Source organism: Echinops telfairi, unplaced genomic scaffold (assembly GCF_000313985.2).
Source record: "Echinops telfairi isolate 266 unplaced genomic scaffold, ASM31398v2 ScPeMD7_7469;HRSCAF=8507_1, whole genome shotgun sequence".
NCBI classification, from domain to species: Eukaryota; Metazoa; Chordata; class Mammalia; order Afrosoricida; family Tenrecidae; genus Echinops; species Echinops telfairi.
This window is the reverse complement of record NW_022111373.1, coordinates 947,845-970,086: the sequence shown is the minus strand read 5'-3', so window position 1 is coordinate 970,086 and position 22,242 is coordinate 947,845. Positions and strand designations below refer to the sequence as shown.

Below are 22,242 nucleotides of genomic sequence, written 5' to 3'. Positions count from 1 at the left end.
TTGAATTTTATTATTTACAAATCCTAGAATCACATAAGCTAGTATGATGCTTCCATGTGGACTTAGTTGATGGCTGCCTCACTTAGATGGATGCTTGTTTGAAGATAAGCCTTTAAGACCCTACATGCTATTCTTTCTGATAGCTGCGCATCATCTAGTTTCTTTGAAACACTTTGCTATAGCACCAATAAATTCAGGGATCTCCTCATCAGGGTGAGCAGCAAGCAGGGCTATGGCATAAGAACTGATTGTTCTTAGATTGGGGGTTTTAAACTTTTTGTTGTTAATTTGTGAAGGTTTACAGAGAAGATCATCAGTACATTCAACATTTTGCTCCTAGTGATTTCTTTGTATATTTTCCCAGGACAGGTATATTTAAAATGTATAGAAGTCAATGAAAGCTGTTTTAAGTAGTGGTAACATTCATGGCCTATCCATTAACAAACAATAAAAGAGAAGCTAAATTCTCTTTTTCTTTCCTTTAGTTCAGGGTGGGGAACCTTTTTTCTACCAAGGGCCATTTGGATATTTCTAACATCATACTGGCCATACTGGTTAAACTTTTTTTTTTTATTGTGGGCTCTTACCACAATTCATACAATATCCATTGTGTCAAATACATCTGTACATAACGTTGTCATCATAGTTTTCAAGACATTTTCTTTCTACTTGAGCCCTTGGTATCAGCTCCTCATTTTCCCCCCACCCCCTTCTTCCCCTCTCTCCCCCATGTCCCCTTAATAATTTATAAATTCTTCCCTTTTTTTTATGTCTTACAGCGACTGCTGTATCCCTTCACCCACTTTTCTGCTGTCCGTCCCCCTAAGAGGGGGGCCATATGTCGATTATTGTGATAGGTTCCCCTTAATCCACCCCCCTTTCCTTTTCCCTCCTAGTATTGCTGCTCCCCTTATTGGTCCTGAGGGGTTTATCTGTCCTGGATTCCCTGTGTTGCGAGCTCTTATCTGAACCAGTATACATGATCTGGTATAGCCACATTTGTAAGATAGAATTGGGGTCATGATCGTGGTGGGGAGAAAGCATTAAAGAACTAGAGGAAGGTTGTGTCTCTTTCTTGTGGCCCTTCTGACAGGGGGAGCCCAGTTGACTACTGACGGGCTTTAGATTTCCACTCTGCTCTCCCGCTCATTCCCATTGATGAGATTTTTGTTTTGTTTTAGATCTTTGGTTCCTGGTACCTGATCCCATCGACACCTCATGATCACACAGGCACAGAGGCTAGAGTACTTCATTGTGGGCTTTGTTGCTTCTCAGCTATATGGCCGCTTTTCTATTTTCAAGCCTTTAAATTGGTCAAACATTTAATTAACTCACCCCTACGATGGTGGCTGAAACTTTCGTTTTGGTGAGACGTGATAATAGCTAGTATTGAAGATTTCTCAAGCTTTATCTGGCCTATGAACCAGACGTGTGTTGTCGTCCCCTGCACCCCCCTGCCTGTATTAGATGGTAGTGAGCTCTGAGGGAGTCTGTATTCTTTATTCCCAAAAAGAATCGCATTCTGGCAAGTGTCTAGTTCAGTGCTCAGCACACAATAGAGTACTCCACAATTATTGTAAACCAGGCTAACTCTTGATTTACTCACAAATCATCATAGGCTTGGGGTGCCTGGCCTCATAGAGCATAAGATTCTTTTTTTTTTTTTCCTCTGGGGTGGGGTGGGAAGTTTATGTTGATCGTTGTGATCAATTCTCCCTTTCTCCCTCCCCCTCCCTGTCCCCTTCTGGTATTACTAGTCCAGCATAAGGAAACCAAGAGTTAGCGTTTTCTCATCTCTCCCTTAAGACATCTAATAGGGAAATTATTCTCTTAGATTGGGAAAAATATGAGACATTGTTCTCTGGGAAGCTTTTGGGTTCATTCTTCATATTAGTAGTGGGAAGGGAAGCTCAGACAATGATACCACATCAATTGTAATACAAAATTTCCAAATTATTCTTGACTGCTACCTTCAACATCTCACTTCACCAAGTTTGGGCTCTTACTTTCATTATTTTTTACTATTTTTAAAAACATTTTCCAATCAATAAATCTTTCGTGAATTTCTTGAAATTACGTCCAGCTGTCTATATATTCCTTAAAGTATCTTAGCATGTGTATGATGTTGGCTTGATATAGTCCTCCCTTATAATCTTTACCCAATCATGCTTGACTTAATAACAAGATCAGAGTAGGAACAGGAACACATTTAATAGTTCTTTACTCCTGAATTTTTTAGTTGTCAAGTCAATTCTGACTCATGGTGGCCGTATGTATAATAGAGTGAAATAATCCTGTAGGATATCTTTTTAGTGTATTTTCATGGCTGAAGAAAACTATTCTTTTGACAGTGTTTTAAGGCCTCTTTTATAGTCTCTTATTTCATGCATTCATTCATCGCCTATTAATATGCCAGCTACTACTGCACAGCTGGCCACAAAAGCAAGCACTGACTGTTCTTTGTGTCCCAGTCTACCTTCTCCCATGTGAGTAGCTCACACCAGTAGGAAATGCATATAAGTAATAATGACTCAGAGAATAATGGTAGGAGGCTGCTATGAGCCAGGCTCTGCAAATTAGCTGGCTGAATTAGAAGCTGGTACTGTGGCTTTGAGCAAATGTTGGTTTTTTCCTTTTCAGTTTTGCCATGATGTGAGTTTTATCTTAACTAATAAAGTACGGAGATATTGTGAGAGTTGAAACTCAACAACTCTGCATTGTTTTTGTGGGTCTTTCCACAAGTTTCCTACCTCTGACAGAATGCAGTTGGAACTTTTCTGTTGTTCTCTACTAGCAGACAAGTTTCCTTCTTCTACATGCTCAGGCTTTCACTGGTTTTACTGGACAATTATGAAAGTTTTGCCAGGTTTTACAGTAACTCAGAGACTCATGGTCACCTCAACATCTTTAAGTGTTAGTGTGGATGAGTAAACAAAAAAAGAAATTTCCGTGGTAGCACTTTTTAAATTTACAACATGGAAAACTGGTCATTGATAGAGGTTAAAGAAAAGATAGGATGTTTTAAAGCAAATCAATTAAAAATACTAGGCAAACAAAACTAGTTATTGAATGAAAGATTTAGAGACTTAGATAATATTAACAAAATGTGGTAGAAACCTAAATAAATCTAGAGCTTTGGTTAAAAGTTGGAGAAGGTGATTAAACAAGAAAAGATGGAAATGAAAGCACTCCAAAAATGTAAAAATATAGAAGCTAGAATCAGGAAGATAAAATTTGGGAACATCTCAGTTATAACAGTTATAATGATTGCTATAAAGACAGATCTATTCAAAGAATCTAAACATGCAAGGGTAATAAAAGTCCATTAATTACATTAATAAATACGATTAGCTAAATAACCATATATCGCTAGCTTATTACCACACCACCACATGTTATCTGCATAAAAGCTAACCCTACTTTATGGTGGGATATACACTAAGAATGTTCCTGATAATAGTTTTTACCATCGGACATTGCATGAGACAATGATAGCTGTGTCTGCTGCCCCCTAGCCTTTATCCTTTTAATGACAGTGTATTTAGACATGGCACTTATTCTTCTAATCCTGTATCCTTTCACATTGTCTGGCTTCTCAAAGCATAAGTAAGATTTTATGAGATTACTGAAGAAATAACAGAGTTAGCAGTTTGGCTTCTGAAAGCCTGCATTTTACCCTATCCCCACCCATTTCTATTGCTTTGAAGTAAGATCTGTAGATTGAGTCACTAAAGTGTCTATGAGAAAGTAATTCTAACTTTTTCTTCGGCCACAGACTCACAAATACTGATTTTACTATCGTTAGCTGTTTCAAGAGAAAACTATTTTCTACTTTGAGTTTTTTGTTCAATGTGTTTTCAGTTAAAAAGGCATTTTGAATGAAATGGGGAACACCTTTTCTTTTTTTTTTGAGATAATATTTGTATTCTGATGCAGTTAGTGGCATACATATGTCCCATCAGGCCTCTGGTGGTGTTAGTGGAGTGAGGTCTGTTTCTTCAGATTCACAGAGTTATGCAAGCCCCCCCCCCAGATGGCAATAGGCACTAAAAGTGGGATAGTAGCTTCCCATTAACCCTCAGAGGTGGAAAAGGTAGGTGAGCACTCTATTTTCTGCTGGTCAACAAATAATTAAGTTCTCCCCAGTTTTTAATGACTTCTTCTGGATAGAGGAGCTAATTATATTTCAGTGCATGAAATGCAAATTTCTGTCAAACAAGGAGAAAAATATGTTAATAGAAAAGATTTTTAAATTGAGAGACAAATGAGCTGCCAGTCTTATAGTCTACATTGTAAAAGAAACTGCATAATTTTTTTTAAGTTTTAAAGTCCATTTGAAGAAGTAGTGCATTTTATTTAGATAAAGGTTTTCTAAATGAACTAACCGCTAGTAATCATTATCTTGAATGGCAGTGGGTGGGGAGCTGGCATGTAAATTGAGTCACAGGGAGATTGGAACTTTGGGACAAAGAGAATGTCTTAAAACTAGAAATCTGTGTAATTTGACTGCTTCTTAAGATGGGGAAAAGCTAATGGTTTATGATTTTCACGGAATGGTAGGTCCCATGTAATAAATCGTTTTTGAATTTTGTTTTGTAGGGAGGTACATTAAAAGCAGCGAAATCTTCCAAAGGAAAGAAGAAAAGAGAGAGTGTAGAGGGGAAAGATGGCCGGAGGAGGAAAAGCCTTTCAGACTCTGGGTGTGACCCTGCGTCAAAGAAACTAAAAGGAGACAGGGGAGAAGTAGACAGTAATGGGAGCGATGGAAGTGAGGCGAGCCGAGGTCCTTGGAAAGGAGGAGAGTCAGTACTGGATCAGAGAGCCAAGCAGCCACCGGCTACGTTTGTTCCCCAGATGAATCGCAACATTCGCTTTGCCACTTACACCAAAGAAAACGGCAGGACTCTAGTGGTGCAGGATGAACCTGTCAGTGGGGACACACCTGTACCTTTCACTCCATATTCTGCAGCCACAGGTCAAACACCTTTGGCCACAGAGGTTGGAGCTGAAAACAAAGAAGCAGGAAAAACACTGGAACAAGTTAGCCAGAGCATGGTGGCTTCTACAGCTGTGGTCACTACTGGCAGCTCCACCCCAACCACGGTGAGGATTTCAGACACTGGCCTCACAACAGGGACTGGGACAGAAAAACAGAAAGCCAGCCGGCCACAGACCTTGGGAGAGGTGAGTTGCTGCAGCAGCAGATTTGCTGTCTGTGTTCCTCTTTTACCCTCCCCTCCACTGCTGTTAACACACTAGAAAGCTTCTCAGATGTCACTGGGAAAGAGTATGTTTGAGGTGTCTTTAAATTGGACTATCTGGATAGGCTTTTGCTGAATTGATGAAGTGACCCTTCTCTCTTTGGACAAATGTGTATATTTTAATAACTTTATCAGCTCTAAAAAGTCACCTGAACAATTGAGCTAATAAAAAACTGATTTTACAACCCAGTGTAATGAGATGTTAAAATAGATCTGGTGAGGAATCTTTTTAATTCAATTATCTTATGTAGTTCACGTAGTGACTGAGCCTCCCCACCAGGCCTATAAGAAGTCAGGTTAATGAATTACAGTGTTGATAATAGAGAACACTATAATTAAGTCTATGTGCAAGCTACCATTACCAGCCCCTGACTTCAGTTCATTTTCTGTGCTGTGTTCTCGAGTCTGGGCTTCTTACAAAAATGATATAGTCAAATGATGATGGAAACATATGTACAAATATGCTTGATACAATTGATGTATGGAATGTTATACAAGCTGTAAGAGCCCCCAATATGATGATTTTTAAAAATCATTTTATTAGAGGCTCATACAACTCTTATCACAATCCATACACACATCAATCGTGTAAAGCACATTCATACATCCATTGCCCTCATCATTCCCAAAACACTTGCACTCCACCCAAGCCCCTGGCATCAGTTCCTCATTTTCCCCCCTCCTTCCCCTGCTCCCCTCTCCCTCATGAACCCTTGATAATCCATAAATTATTATTTTGTCATATCTTACACTGTCCGATGTCTCCCTTCACCTACTTTTCTGTTGTCCATCCCCCAGGGAGGAGGTTATATGTAGATCCTTGTAATCGGTTCCTCCTTCTCACCCCACCCTCCCTCCACCTCCCGGTCAATATAATGATTTTTTAAAAAAGATACAGTCATCCAGGTTTGGAGAATGGATGGACGGTTGTATTGTTTTGTTTTTCTCTCTTAACATTATCATTTTAGCCCTTAGCTGGAAAAATTGGATGGAATTAATCACATTAGTGTTTTAGTGTCTAGTTTGCTATGTTTTTTATCTGATAAATATACCCAGATATTATTATTAAAATGGAACTTTCATTAAACATAAGGTGGCATCTTGACATATCAAAATCAGTTGTATAATCTGACTTATTTGGCCAAGTGAGTATGATTTCTGGTGCTCGTTATCCCCACCTCTCCCCAACCCACAACTGGCTATTAACTCAAGCTGAAATGTGAGATACAAAAATAAAATACCTAGTGATTTTTCAAAATTATTTATAAGAAAACTGTGTGCTAAGTACTGTATATTATAAATAAATAATTGATAATCCTATTGGAAGGTGCACAAATCCTAAAATGAAATCATTGTAAATACACCAATACTAGATGAAGGCTATACTTTGCTTTCATCTGCCTTCTTCACTTCCCTAGCAAATGTACAATTTGTTAATCCCCAGTATGCAGAAGTGGGTACTGGAGGCCACAGAGAAGGAGGCCAAAAGTGCAGATTCCACGCTATTCATGTCATAGTGTTTCTTCTGTAGTTGACCAGCATTCCTAAGAGAACTAACCAAGGATCCTAGTGGCCTTCTAGTGTATGTGAGCCATCATATTGCCTGAATTATTTAAAATAAGCTCCATGTCACAGGCAATGTGGATGTCAAAGTGGATAACAAAGTAGGCTGAATTTTGCATGCTAGAAAAAGAGATCCACCAAAATGCTGTTATTCTCTGAGTAGCAAAACCTGTGAATGGGTCCAACAGGCATTTTCCAGAAATGTTGGAGAAATGTCAACATCTGTTGCAATCATTTTGCTGATGTTCCTGCCCAGGTCTTCTGGGATGGGATTTTAAAGTCTCGAAATGAATGTTTCCATTATGATGAGGGCACAGCCATCGGGAAGGAAACTTCTTGCCCTCAAAACCAGGTTGATACCATTTTGTCATCACGTGCTTATAAGAAAAGGACTTGGAATTTAATCACTTAAAGGAAAATGAAAGGCCATCCAAATTGTTTTTCATTCATGTGTGTATTTATTTTTAAAGGGTAACTTTAGTAGTGAAACATGAGCTACCCTTGCTGGCTCCTTGCAGTCTTGCAGGTGTAAAGGCTCGTGGCCAAATCTCGCTGGTGAAAGAAGAGCAAAGCTTCAGGACTCTGCCTAGTCTTGTCTTTCTTGTGGAGAGGGAGTTTAAATCAATGATTATTGGTTAGTTTCAAGGGAAAGAAAAATTAGTTTTAATTTGTTAACACTAAAATCTCTGAAGCCGTTCACCAAAAAAGTCTTTATGTAGATTCTGTGTTCATACTTAAAGAATAACAAATAAATTTAAACTCTTCCTTTTTAAACAGGAGCCCTTTTGTTTATCAAAATTTTTTTATTCTGATAAATGTACAACATACAAAACTTACCATTTTAAAGTGTGCGATTCAAAAAGGCATTTAGTACATAGCTATTGTACATTAGTGCTATCTAGTTCTAGAACTTGTTCATCACCCAAAAATGAAACCCCATGCTCACTAAACAGTCATGTCCATGTTTCCATGTTTGTTTTCAATGGAATGTTTTGGAATATCATCCTCTGCCTACCTCCTGGAAGTTTGTATGTTGTTTTTTCAATACCCTGTAGTTTGTATAACTCAAGTGCTAGGAGTTAGGTTTTATTAGATTAACAAGTATTAAAGCAAAAGACTCTTTATCTCCATCTAAGTGTTTTCTCTGTAACGTGTACAGGGTGTATGTAATATATATCCATACCATTTCTACATATAATCATAACATGTAGAAATGAACATTTCTGAGGTAAAAGAAGGAAAATGTTTTGTCATTTCCAGTTTGGTATGCTGGATCTTTTTATTTGTTGGATATGCCCTGGTAGGTCCTAATGGTAGCAAGGACACAGTAGACATTTTTTTCTTTTACTTTAGTGTGTATATTTAGATCTAACTTTTAATGAAAACAGATACTCAACTTTTAGATGAATTTAGATTCATAAGCCAGGTTCCAAAAAGGTCTATCTTGAAGAGTTCTAGACTAATAGAGATGACTTTTCTTTAGTTAAAATGGACCCGTGAAAGAACTGAAGTCACTTTTTAATGGGCAGTTTGTGATAGCTTAAATTAAAACTTTAACAATTGCTCCTAAAGTCATTGAGGTAGATTAATAGTATAAGAGTTACTAGGTATATTTCAAAGTAAAAACTGGTATCTGTTCAAATGCTCTTTTCCCCAATATTTTGGTAGTCTCTTTACTTCCAAATAAGTACTAAGAAACCTACACAGCTTTCTAGCGCTGTCTGAAACAGTTGACTAAAAACGGGAGTGACAGGATATAAGACATCCTCACATCTCTGACTCTCCTTGTTAAGGATTCCTATGTGATCTGTGGCAAGTATCTTCACCAACACTAGTCAAACAAATACACATACAAGAACAGTTCCATAGAGCTGTGGAAAATAACAGCTGATACACCCATAAGAAAATTGATCCAAGGGATCACCTAGCTCCAAGAAAGATATCGAACACTGTCATAAAGAGTCAGCATCACTAACTCAGACATTTTTCCTTTCAGAATTCAAGAAATTCTATTCTGGCTTCTTCTGGATTTGGAGCATCTCTCCCAAGTTCATCACAACCTTTGACTTTTGGAAGTGGACGGAGCCAGACCAACGGGGTTCTAGCCACAGAGAACAAATCTTTGAGCTTCTCTTTTGCCTGTAGCTCTACACCAGAGTCTCAGAAAGACCCTGATGTCTCCAAAAACTTGTTTTTTCAGTGCATGTCCCAAACTTTACCTACCAGTAACTACTTCACTACTGTTTCAGAGAGTTTGGCTGATGATTCCTCCAGTCGGGACTCATTCAAACAAAGCCTTGAGAGCCTGAGCTCGGGCCTGTGTAAAAGCAGACCCACTCTTGCATCAGACACTAAGCCAGGTTCTAAGGCTGGCAGCTCTGTGGACCGGAAAGTGCCTACAGAGTCCATGCCCACCCTCACACCAGCCTTCCCGCGGAGCCTCCTAAGTACCCGCACACCAGAAAGTCATGAAAATCTATTTTTACAGCCCCCTAAATTATCCCGAGAAGAGCCCTCTAACCCTTTTCTGGCATTTGTGGAGAAAGTTGAACAGAGTCCTTTCAGCAGCTTTACATCTCAGGCACCGGGTAGCTCTTCTTCTGCTACCACGGTCACCTCCAAGGCAGCCCCCAGCTGGCCCGAGTCTCACTCCGCTGCAGAGTCAGCATCGTTAGCAAAGAAGAAAACCCTCTTCATCACAACTGATTCCTCCAAGCTGGTGCCTGGTGTTCTGGGTTCAACTCTCACCACCGGAGGCCCAAGCCTCTCTGCCATGGGGAATGGCCGCTCCAGCTCGCCCACCAGCACCCTCACCCAGCCCATTGAGATGCCTACACTCTCCTCCAGCCCCACAGAAGAAAGGCCAACCGTGGGGCCTGGGCAGCAGGACAGTCCCCTCCTCAAAACCTTTAGTACCGTCTTTGGCAGGCAGTCAGGCGGCTTTCTGTCCTTTCCTGAAGATTTTTCACAGGAGAACAAAGCTCCTTTTGAAGCTGTGAAAAGGTTCTCACTGGATGAGCGAAGCTTGGCTTGCAGACAGGACTCAGACTCCAGCACCAACAGTGACCTGTCAGATTTGAGCGACTCTGAGGAGCAGCTGCAAGCCAAAACTGGCCTGAAGGGGATTCCAGAGCACCTCATGGGGAAACTAGGCCCCAATGGGGAACGTAATGCTGAGCTGTTGCTGGGCAAAGGCAAAGGGAAGCAGGCCCCCAAGGGCCGTCCTCGGACCGCCCCACTGAAAGGTGATCCTGCTGTGGGCTGTACTTGAGCTTGCCCTGGCACCGGCCTCTACTGCCTCTTGTGCTCTCGGGCAGCAGAAGCCCTCAGTTTGACGGGAAGTTTCATAATCCCATAGAATTACATAGCCAAAGCGTTTTACATAGGACCTTCTGGTTCAGAGCATTATTGCATCTAAACCAGCACTGTGAGTAGAATGTCCATCCTGTACAAGGGGCCTTCAAGATGTTGGTAGAAATTTTCCATTGTCTTTTAATTCCATTTTTTCCATAAACTTTTGAAGGCCCCCCCTACATAATGTAAATCTCTCAAAGATCAAGATCTTCCTTGGCAGTTTGTTTGTTGTTGTTTTTTTGCCAGGAATTATTTCCTGTGTTTACCTCATCCCTTTCTACTTTGTTTAACTCATACTTTTAATTTGCTTCAGGACCTGCTCGATACATTCCATTCTCACTTAGCAGCCTTTTGTAGGCTTGAGTCACCCCTTAGTTTGCTTCTCTATAGAGTATCCAGGATTTAGCACCTCTACCAAAGTCAATAAATTCTGTGGGAAAACTGTTGTCAACAGTAATTGTCCTATGGGAGCCCACAAGGCCCTAATTAGTAGAGCAGTCATATCCTGAGGAGCTAGAGGCAGGTGGCAGCTGCCTTCTACATCCTTGGATTTCCCATACTCTGTTTTGTCATAATGTGACACTGCTCAGCAATTCTCCATGATCCTTAGCTATCAGTTAGAATCTCTTTCCTCTCTGCCTTCCCTTTCTGTAACAGATGATACCTCATGGGGACATGCCCAAACAATGCAAGGAGGAGTGGCCCAGGATAGGACAGATGTCTGTCCCCAAGAGAATCATGTTATCAGGCCCCATTTGTATAATCATGACCAACCTTTTCTCCTTTCTCCCTTAACCCAGTTGGCCAGTCAGTGCTGAAAGATGTGAGCAAAGTGAAGAAGCTGAAACAGTCTGGAGAGCCCTTTCTGCAGGATGGTTCATGCATCAATGTGGCCCCCCATCTGCACAAGTGCCGGGAATGCCGCCTAGAGCGGTATCGAAAGTTTAAGGAACAGGAGCAAGATGATTCCACAGTGGCCTGCCGCTTCTTTCACTTCCGGAGGTACCCAAACTCCTGTCTTGGCCTCTTTCCCATTTCTCCTTAGTGGCACATAATTCTCACTTTTGCTCTGAATTTGTAAACATATTTCACCATTTTTTCCCTCCCCTTCCTTAACCCTTTTGCTGTCAGGGTCTGTGTTAATTGTGAAAAGGCATGTGGTCTTGTACTCGGAGAACTGAAGTTGAGTAATCTCAGCTACTAACCCCTGTGCTACACTATGCTACACTATGTTTTCTAATATGAGCTCCAGTTAAAACTAGTGGTATATAAACAGAAGGACTCCATTTTGTGTTGTAGATCTCCCTGAGCACTTACTCCTGTCCCATGCTATAATCACTTGAATTGTGTTGGAGAGAAGGGGGAAGTGTGATTGGGAGATGATACTATGGAAAGTCTCTGAAATAAAATGGATGAAAATTCTGGGACCATTGGGCTGCCCTTAACCAAATAGCAACTATTTAGTCACTGTCCCTCTGTTCATTAAATTTAGGAGTTTTCGAATGAACAAAAATGTCAACTCAGTGCATTTGGAGTTCATGCCACCAGGTCGGACTGTTAATTAAGCTTTCCATTTAGTGGTTCTGAAAAAAAATTGTGTAACAGTGTGTAATATAAAAAGGCCTTAATTGTGGCAGCCTGGGGACTGGTTTTGCCACCACATCAATGCACCTGCTCATGCAGCCATCTTAGTAAAAACAGCATGCTTCTCTTGCCCCATACACCTTACTCACCTGACCTCGCTCCATGTGATTTCATTTTATTTCCGTGAATGCAGAGGGAAATGAAAGGACAGCGATTTGACAACGTAAAAGAGGTGAAGAAAAAAAACCCCAAACTAGGGAGGTGATGTCAGCCATCCAAACAGATGAGTTTTAAAAATGTTTCCAAGAATGGAATCACAGATTTGACAAATGTATTAAATATAATGGAGAGTACTTTGAAGGTGAAAAAAAAAAATTTTAGGAGTTTCTTTTAAACAGTCTTCCAAAAACTTTATTTTTACACTAAAGAAAACTAAGTAGCTTAGTCTTTTAGAATCAATTCACTAATTCAACCATTGTTCTGGACATTGGGTATCCAAAATGAACAAAAATCAACTCTCACCCCTCAGAAGGTTTTCATTCTAGTGGGAGTTAAATTCAAGTCCACTAATAAAATGCTGTGAGAAATAAAAAGATTCAAGTTTGTGAAATCTAGAGAGGCTACAGGACAGGCTGAGTAGGTGAAATTTGAGTAAAGTCTGAAAGAGGTAAGGGAATGATCTTTGTAGTTTTCTGAGAGAGAAATATTTTAGGTAGAAGGAATAACAATTACCATCATCCTGAGGCCAAAGTTTTCTTGTGTGTTCAAGAAACTGAAGGAGGCCAGGTTGGGTAGGTACAAAGTGGGTACAAACAGAGAAGTTAATGTCAAAGAGTTAGCATTAGGACCAGATTTTAAAGGACCCTTGGCTTTTAGGCTAAATAAGAAGTCATTGGAAAGGTGGGGTGGAAAGGGGCAACCGATTACAAGGATCTGCATATAATCTCCTCCCTGGGGGATGGAAAACAGAAAAGTGGGTGAAAGGAGACGTTGGACAGTATAAGATATGACAAAATAATAATTTATAAATTATCAAAGGTTCATGAGGGAGCGGGGAGGGAGGGGAAAAATGAGGACCTGATGCCAAGGGCTTAAGTGAAGAGCAAATGTTTTGAGAGTGTTAAGAGCAGTGAATGTACAAATGTGCTTTACACAGTTGATGTATGTATGGATTGTGATAAGAGTTGTATGAGCCCCCAATAAAATGATTTTTTTTAAAAGTCATTGGAGACATATTTATTACAGCAATTTCTGTAATAGCAAAAAGATAGAAACAATTAAAAATCACGACTGTAGAGGAATGGATAAACTCTGGTATATGTACACATAAAATATTATGCATCATTCAATAACACTGATAGTGATTCTGTTAGTCAAGCTCATAAAGGTAAATATTTTATGGCACCATTATTATAGAGGAAGAAAGAAACATTTGGTTTTCACACCAAAGGAAAAGTCTTTAAAGACTATGACAAGGCCAAGGATGGTAGGGAGGAGTAGAGGGAAGGGAGAGGAAGGTGAAGGAAGCAGGTGGAAAGGGAGAAAGAAATAACCACATATCCCACGTAACAGGATACTGACACTGTTCGGATGAGATGGAGTCTGCCCTACATACATTATGTGTTTATGTATGTATTATATTCCACAAATAAAAGGGAGGGAGATGAATATAATATAAATTTTATATAGAGAGCGAGAAGGGTCACAACCACAAAAACCCTCCAGATTCCTTACCCATCAGAACTAAACTGGTCTGAGTGGTTATAAAAGGAGAAAAAGTCAAATTAAAACTGAGTTACAGTAAATTATTTTATGACATGCAGAAAAGAAGTAGAGTAGGAGGGAAAAATAATTATTGGAGGATTTTGACCTGATGGGTGACAGTAATGAATATTTTAACGGATCCATCTAGTCTCTCTTTTTAGGAATACATATGAAGGCAAGGATAGAAGCAAGGGAAAGTTTGGAGACTACTGAAATGATTCAGATGATAATGATGGTGGCTTACTTAGACCAGGGAGGTGGTAATAGAGTGTTGCGTCCTGGCCTGCGGGACACACGAGCAAGGCCCTGCGGGGAAAGACGAACCTGGATGGAGAAAAGAAGACACGGGGACGTGGAGCAAGACAAAACTCTGATCAAGCTCATTTATTTGGGCAAAGCTGGGGTATAAAAAAGGGGAACTGGGAGGTGCATATTTTAATAAGGTGTGCGACACAACATCCAATCCAACATGTACATTAAAGAAGCTCCAATGAGCGCCTGGCATTATTAACCAATGGGTGAAAAGGTCAACTTTACAACTGCCCGTGCTACAGAGCACGTAGCTAGGAACGCGGAGGCAGGGTTGGGCAGGGATTTCAGGCAGGGCCAGTCCCCCACAGGTTTAGCAAATGAAAGACATGGGTCAGTTGTTGGCAAATTATAACCCACTGGCCCATTCTGGTCTGCCACCTGTTTTGTTTTTAATTAATATAATATAATATATAAATATATAGGTAGCAAGAATTTACCTTTTCAACAGTCTTCCCTGTACAATTCAGTGATATTAAGTATGTTCATCATGTTGATCAGCCATCGTCTGGGTAGATTTTGAAGGTAGAACCACTGTGATTTTCTGATGTGTAATATGAGAGAGAAGGGAATCAAGGATTATTCTAAGCCTTTTTGCCTGAAAACTGGAGGAATGAGTTACCCATTTATTGATAAAGAGATTTGGGGGGAAATAAAGAGGTTGGAGGGTAGGGGGAAAATACATGTTAAATTTGGAGTGTTTATTAGATTTTCAAATGAGAATGTTGAAAGATATGAACTCCAGACCTCCTCATCTAACTTCACAAGATCTATATCAGCTCAAAGATAATTCTTATGTGGTGGAGGTCAGATACACCTCTCTCTAGCCTTTTAACAATTCTGACACCAGCCATGCCTCCCAAAGCACTCTTTTTCTGCTGCATTCAATAATCCAGTGCTGTGACCACCCAGAACTCAACAGACCATACTCAGAGTTAAAGCATTTGTTAAGGAAGATGTACATTTCAATTCAGCATCAGGAACAACTGAGGATATAGTTTTGCTGTAAAAAGCAGACCTCTGCCCTACTCAAGTGTTAAAAACAACAACAGAAAAAAACTCTAGCTTTACCAATATGTGCCTAAAGACATCCCACTTTGCCAATAAATCTTGGCCTGAAGGAGCTCAGCTCTCTTGTTCCAGGGTTGGGTACACTGTCTGTAGCTGCCCCACTCTGTGGGCAGGAAGCCCACTGTGCCGTCTGGCACTGATCTTCCAGTTCCACTGCCACCATTTCTCTGCCACTGGTTCTTGGTGTGTTTTTTTCCCCCTGCCATTGTTTCTAGTTGTCTTGCATAGCATCAACTCCAGTGTTACATCTCTCTTGGGTCTAGCTGATTCTCAGCACAAGGACCCTGGGTCTGAAGAAACACTTTGCTCCTGGTTGTTCTTTGTGGTAGTGATGTTCCCCGTTCCCCATTCTGCTCTGGGATCGATTTTCTTTTTAAACTTCACAGGAAGGCAAAACCAACAAGTTTCCCGCAAGTATTCCTAAAACACCTTATTTCCATAGCCCCACATGGAAGCAGTGCATATCCCTTATTTTCATTATTTGAGGACTATCTGATCCCTTTGGTGAGTTGTTAATACCTTATTTGTATAGCCCCACCCAATCATTTATGGGAATCAAAAGACTATGGGTAACTAGAAGAGCCATGTTAATGAGCTACATTGTAAGAAGGAGCTAGAGTTGAGGGAAGAGGTTCAAGCTGGAGATATCTATTAAAGAAGTCAGAATCTAGATGTAGAAGAGCGAGCAGTGTCTTAGTTTGGATTCTCTAGAGGAGCAAAACGAGTGAGTGAGTTGGAGAGACATTTATTTCAGGGATATGTCTCAAGCATTTGTGGAAGCTGACAAGTCCCAAATCCATAGATATCAGGCAGCAGACCTCTTAATTTCGCATAGAATTGCAGGGGCTGGTGAATCCAAAATCTGTAGGTCAGGTGGTAAACCAAAAACCTCAGCTGGCTTATGTCCCAGGAACTGGTGATCAGATCACCAATAAGAGAGCAGAATCTGAAGAGGGAGAACATGAGCCAGCCATGTGAGAACATCTATTTTTATATTGGAGGCAGGCCACAACCCCAAAGAAACTCCCTTTTCTACTGATTGACTAATAACGTTAGAGCACAGCATCTAAGATTATATTTTATATTATACTATATTATTATGGAAAAGCTACCAGTATAGGGTCTGCCAAGCCAGTGAAAATCATACTTTATCCAAATTGACACCTAACATTAACCATCTCAAGCAGCATTAATCCAAGGATGGAGTTTTACAGCTCAACAACATTCCAAGACAGGAAAAGTAAGGAGGGGCGAGTAAAGGAGGTTGAGAAAGAACAATTGTTTTGTGGGGTTTTTTTTAAATTGTTTTACTAGGGGTTCATACAACTCTTATCACAGTCCATACATACATCAGTTGTGTGCAGCACATTTGTACATTCATTGCCCTCATCATTCTCAAGACATTTGCTCTCCACTTAAGCCCCTGGCATCAGGTCCTCATTTTTTTTCCCCTACCTCCCCGCTCCCTCATGAACCCTTGATAATTTATAAATTATTATTTTGTCATATCTTGCCCTGTCCGACATCTCCCTTCGCCCACTTTTCTGTCCGTCCCCCAGGGAGGAGGTCACATGTAGATCCTTTCCAACCCATCCTCCCTCTACCCTCCCAGTATCGCCACTCACACCACTGGTCCTGAAGGGATCATCCACCCTGGATTCCCTGTGTTTCCAGTTCCTATCTGTACCAGTGTACATCCTCTGGTCTAGCCAGACTTAAAAGGTAGAATTGGGGTCATGATAGTGAGGGGGGAGGAAACATTTAGGAACTAGAGGAAAGTTGTATTTTTCATCATTGCTACATTGCACCCTGACTGGCTCGTCTCCTCCCCGAGACCCTTCTGTAAGGGGATGTCCAGTGGCCTACATATGGGCTTTGGGTCTCCACTCCGCACTCCCCCGCTCATTCACTATGGTAAGATTTTTTGTTCTGATGATGCCTGATACCTGATCTCTTCGACACTTCGTGATCGATCGCACCGGCTGGTGTGCTTCTTCCACGTGGGCTTTGTTGCTTCTGAGCTAGGTAGCCGCTTGCTTACCTTCAAGCGTTTAAGACCCCAGACGCTAGATCTTTTGATAGCCGGGCACCATCAACTTTCTTCACCACATTTGTTTATGCACCCATTTGTCTTCAGCGATCGTATCATGGAGGTGAGCACACAATGATATGATTTTTTGTTCTTTGATGCCTAATAATTGATCCCTTCAGCACCTCGTGATCGCACTGGCTGGTGTGCTTCTTCCATGTGGGCTTTGTTGCTTCTGAGCTAGATGGTCGCTTGTTTACCTTCAAGCCTTTAAGACCCTAGACGCTATATCTTTTGATAGCCAGGCACCATCAGCTTTCTTTACCACATTTGTTTATTCACCCGCTTTGTCTTCAGCAGTTGTGTCGGGAAGGTGAGCATCATGGAATGCCAATTTAATAGAAGAAAGTATTCTTGCATTGAGGGAGTACTTGAGTGGAGGCCCAATGTCCTTCTGCTACCCTAATACTAAGCCTATAATTATATGCACATAGATCTATTTCCCCATCATCATATATAAATATATTTGCATATGTACATGTCTTTTTCTAGACCTCTGTAAATGCCCTTTGCCTCCCAGCTCTTTCCTCTATTTCCTTTGACTTTCCTCCTGTCCCACTATCATGCTCAGTCCCCACCAGGGTTTCAGCAATTCCTCTTGGTTACATTACCCTTGATCATGCCCTGCCAGTCCGAGAAAGAACAATTGTTAAGGAAGTAAGAAAACCATGGGAGGGGGGTATTCTGGAAGCCAATTGAAGAGAATATTTCCAAGAAAGAATAATGAACTATATCAGATGTTGTGGATCATATAAGTAGAAGTAACCATTGAGTTTAGTAAGACAGAATGATCATATCAAAAACAGTTTTGATAGATTGTAAGAGAAAAAGCCTGAGTAGAGTGGAATAAGAGAAAACAAAAGGAAAAATAAGTGGCAATAATGAGTATAAACAACTCTTTTGAGGAATTTGACTGTGGTGAGCTTGTAAATGGAGGAAGGTGTGGGGTCAAAAGGAATTTTGAAGTAAAAATGATAGCAAATTTAAATGCTGATAAGAATGATTCAGTAGAAGGAAAATTGAATTAGTAAAGGGGAGAGATAGCAGAGTGATATCTTTGATTTAGGTGAAGGGATTGGATATTGAATGTAGAGCATAGGTGGAGAAATTGGGCCCCCCTGGGACCTAGTTCATTTATAGTAACAGGAGCTAAAATAGAGTATGTAGGGTAGGCTCAGTTGTAAGAACGTGTATGATAATGTGATGAGAACTTGTGCAAGCTCTTCTGTGTTCCTCCTATTTTCATTGGTGAATAGGAAGCAAGGTCTTAGGAGGTGTGATGTTGGAAATATTTGAGGAAAGGGAATTGTGTGAAGTAGGCGTCTAGAAGAGTTGGTACACCATGAAGTTGGATTGTGACTACCAGACAATATTAGGGATTTACCTGAGGTAGATAGACAATAATTTAAAGCACAACAATGAGCAAGGTAAAAGTGTCGAACAGGTAGAGGGAGAAACTTATAAACAGCTCTGAACTGAAAAATAATCTGTCAGGTCATTTCCTCCAAATCATTGCATCTCCATATAGGGTTTCCTAGACTGTACGTCTTTACAGGAACGAGGCAGCTTAATCCTCCTGACTAGTAGCTGGTGGGTTTGAACTGCTGATCTTGCAGTTAGCTGCCCCGTGTCTAACCCAGCAAGCAAGTTAAAGAATTCATACCTACTAAGTGTTCACAAACTGACCTAGTGGCATCTAACAAAGATAACAGGTGTTATCGAGCATTCATATTAGTGTATGCTGTGTTGGTCAAATATGATGAAAGTTTTTAACTCAGTCTGATACCTGTTAAGTGTCATTTGATTTCATGTAAGTCCTAAGATTTTAATTGTGTGTTAGCTTGCATAGCAGCTGATATTTACCATGCATCTCCCTTCCCATCTCAGGTTGATCTTCACTCGAAAGGGAGTACTCCGAGTGGAGGGGTTTTTGAGCCCCCAGCAAAGTGATCCTGAGGCTATGAACCTGTGGATTCCTTCGTCCTCACTAGCAGAAGGGATAGACCTAGAGACCTCAAAATACATCCTGGCCAATGTCGGGGACCAGTTCTGCCAGCTCGTGATGTCTGAGAAGGAGGCCATGATGATGGTGGAGCCACACCGTAAGGCACCCTCTTTCTCATCTGCCACACACTCCCATTGGGAAACTCATTTGCTGTCATTTAATGGTAGTGGTAGACTACATATTGTGTGCATGAATTGAGACTGAATTCCTGGACAGTACACTGTAGAAGAAACTGACTATCTACTTCTGTAAAGATCATGATCAAGGAAACCCTATGGAGTCATTCTAATCTCCAGCACATGGAGCCTCCTGAGTCCCAAACTACCAACACAAAGGACATCAACAAGACTGATAATACTTCTCTTTGTAGTAGTCTAAGTGGCTAAAACCCTAACTATATTGAGCAGACTTTGTTATTACAGTCTTTGGTAGTTAACAAACCTGAGAACTCCATTCTTGCTTGCCTTTTGTTTTTGTTGCATAGCTGGTAGTGTATACATTTTGGCACGTCTTTATGTTTGTTTTAAACTAATTTTACTAGTAATTGATATATTCTGGATTGTAAACAAATGAAATGAAGTGTTTCTGGGTGCCACATTTCACACCTAGAACCCACAGTTCTCAGCCATATATAAAATTTGTCTATTCAAAAGAGAAAAAAAAAAACCACTGCCATCTTGTCAGTTCTGACTCGTAGCAACCCTGTAGGACAGGGTAGGACTGCTCCTGTGGGTTTCTACGGGAGTAGAAAATCTCTTCTTTATCCTGAGGAGCGGCTAGTGGTTTTGAACTGCTGGCCTTGTAGTTACCAGCCAGATACGTAACCCCCTGTCACCAGGCTCCTTCTGTGTTGTTATTATACCCTATTTTCAGACCCCAAAAAATGTGCTGAGAAATTATGCACTACATTTCAAAGGAAAAAGCCTTATTTTAAGCTCCCCAAGGTTGAATATTTAATAGTATCTTTAATAGCAACGTAAGACATTCATTCCCTCTTGACCCTTGTTGATGTCCTTTTATTATTATAAGATCTTAAAATAGCATTATATTATACATAGTTTTACATAATTTAGAAACATTAGAAGGTGCATGTATTTTGTTTCTTGTACAATTTTAGAAACACTTCACTTCATAGATCTTTGCATTTTATTTCTGAACAAAAAGACTTGTATAAGGATCTCTGAATATTGGGTCTTTGGTTCTTTGTCAGCATGGTCAATGGCAACAATATTCTTCATCCTCTTTCAGAGAAAGTGGCGTGGAAGCGAGCAGTCCGTGGCGTTCGGGAAATGTGTGATGTCTGTGAAACAACTCTCTTCAATATTCACTGGGTTTGTCGAAAGTGTGGATTTGGAGTCTGCCTTGATTGTTACAGGCTCAGGAAAAGCCGTCCTCGAAGTGGTAAGCAAATGCCCTAAGCAATTCTAAAAGTAACTAGTTGTTATGGGCTAACAGGAAGGTATGGGACTTAGACGTTAAAGTCAAGACTGGGTTTGTGTCCCCTGATTAGCTGCTTGTTTACCTTTGTTGTACTTTGAAGACTTTCAATTGCCAGTATTGAGAAGCCAATTATTCCTAATGTTCACATGAATGAGATTTTTCCCCTGCTTGTAGCATGCCTCCTTTTTAGAGTACAGTTGGCATACAACACCAACAACAAGGATAACTTTAAGACTTAAGTTACTATGAACTAAACTGTACTTATACCATTTTACATTCCCACCAGCAATGTAGATGGGAGCCAATATTACTACATCCTCACCACCCCTTGTTATTATCTATCTTTTTTATTATTGCCTTCATGCAGGTATAAAGTAATATTTCCCTGTGGTTTTGATTTGTTCAGGAGAAAGATGGGCTTTCCTATTCTGTAAAGATTTAGTCTAGGGAAGCTATGGGGACAGTTCTGCTATGTTCTGTAGAGTTGTGGAGTTGCAAGCAATTCAGTGGCTGTGAGGGTTTTTGTGTTTGTTTGTTTTTTTGGCTTAATAGCTAATGATACTGAGCATCTTTTCATGTGTGTTGGAAACATGTTTGTTTTTTTAAAATCAATTTATTTGGGGCTCATACAACTCTTATCACAATCCATACATACATCCATTGTGTCAAGTACATTTGTACATTTGTTGCCGTTATCATTCTCAAAACATTTTCTTTCTACTTAAGCTCTTGATATCAACTCCTCATTGTTTTCCCCTCCCTCCCTCATGAACCCTTGATAATTTATAAATTATTATTATTATTTGTTCATGTCTTACACTGTCCGATGTCTCCCTTCACCCACTTTTCTGGAGGGGGTTATATGTAGATCCTTGTGATCAGTTCCCCCTTTCTCCCCCACCTTCCCCTGACCCTCCTGGTATCGCTACTCTCATTATTGGTCCTGAGGGGTTTATCTGTCCTGGATTCCCTGTGTTTCCAGCTCTTATCTGTACCAGCATACATCCTCTGGTTGAGCTGGATTTGTAAGGTAGAATTGGGATCATGACAGTAGGGGGAGGAAGCATTAAAGAACTAGAGGAAGGTTGTATGTTTCGTCAGTGCTATACTGCACCCTGACTGTCTCATCTCCTCCCCCAGACCCTTCTATAAGGGGATGTCCAGTTGCCTACAGATAGACTTTGGGTCTCTACCCCGCACTCCCCCTTATTCACAATGATACAATTTTTTTGTTCTTTGATGCCTGATACCTGATCCTCTCAACACCTCGTGATCACACAAGCTGGTGTGCTTCTTCCATGTGGGCTTTATTGCTTCTCAACTAGATGGCTCCTTATTTATCTTCAAGCCTTTAAGACCCCAGACTGCTATGTCTTTTGATAGCCAGGCACCATCAGCTTTCTTCATAATTGCTTATGCACCCGCTTTGTCTTCAGATCTTGTTGGGAAGGTGAGCATCATGGAATGTCAGTTTAACAGAACAAAGTGTTCTGCATTGAGGGAGTACTTGAGTAAAGATCCATTGTCCATCTGGTACCTTAATACTAAACCTATAAATATATGCACATAGATCTATTTCTCCATCATCATATATAAATATATATATATATTTTTAATAAATATATTTATATACGGTATGTATATGCCTGTATTTAGACCTCTGTAAATGCCCTTTGCTTCCTAATTCTTTCCTCTATTTCCTGTAACTTTCCTCTTGTCCCACTGTCATGCTCCGCCTTCATTTGGGTTTCAGTAATTCCTCTCAGTTACATTGCCCTTTGATCATGCCCTACCAGGCCTCC

General features: G+C 40.5%; 1 protein-coding gene across 1 annotated transcript in view; it reads left to right on the top strand.

Moving 5' to 3' along the window:
• Nucleotides 1–22,242, top strand: part of KDM3B (lysine demethylase 3B) — a 62,965-nt gene that overhangs the window by 14,604 nt on the left and 26,119 nt on the right. Inside the window, exons 6-10 of the mRNA XM_045285027.1 lie at nucleotides 4,600–5,184; nucleotides 8,821–10,069; nucleotides 10,979–11,180; nucleotides 18,883–19,097; nucleotides 20,249–20,401. Of these exons, the coding sequence (XP_045140962.1) occupies nucleotides 4,600–5,184; nucleotides 8,821–10,069; nucleotides 10,979–11,180; nucleotides 18,883–19,097; nucleotides 20,249–20,401 (2,404 nt within the window). The remainder of the gene's footprint in view (nucleotides 1–4,599; nucleotides 5,185–8,820; nucleotides 10,070–10,978; nucleotides 11,181–18,882; nucleotides 19,098–20,248; nucleotides 20,402–22,242) is intronic.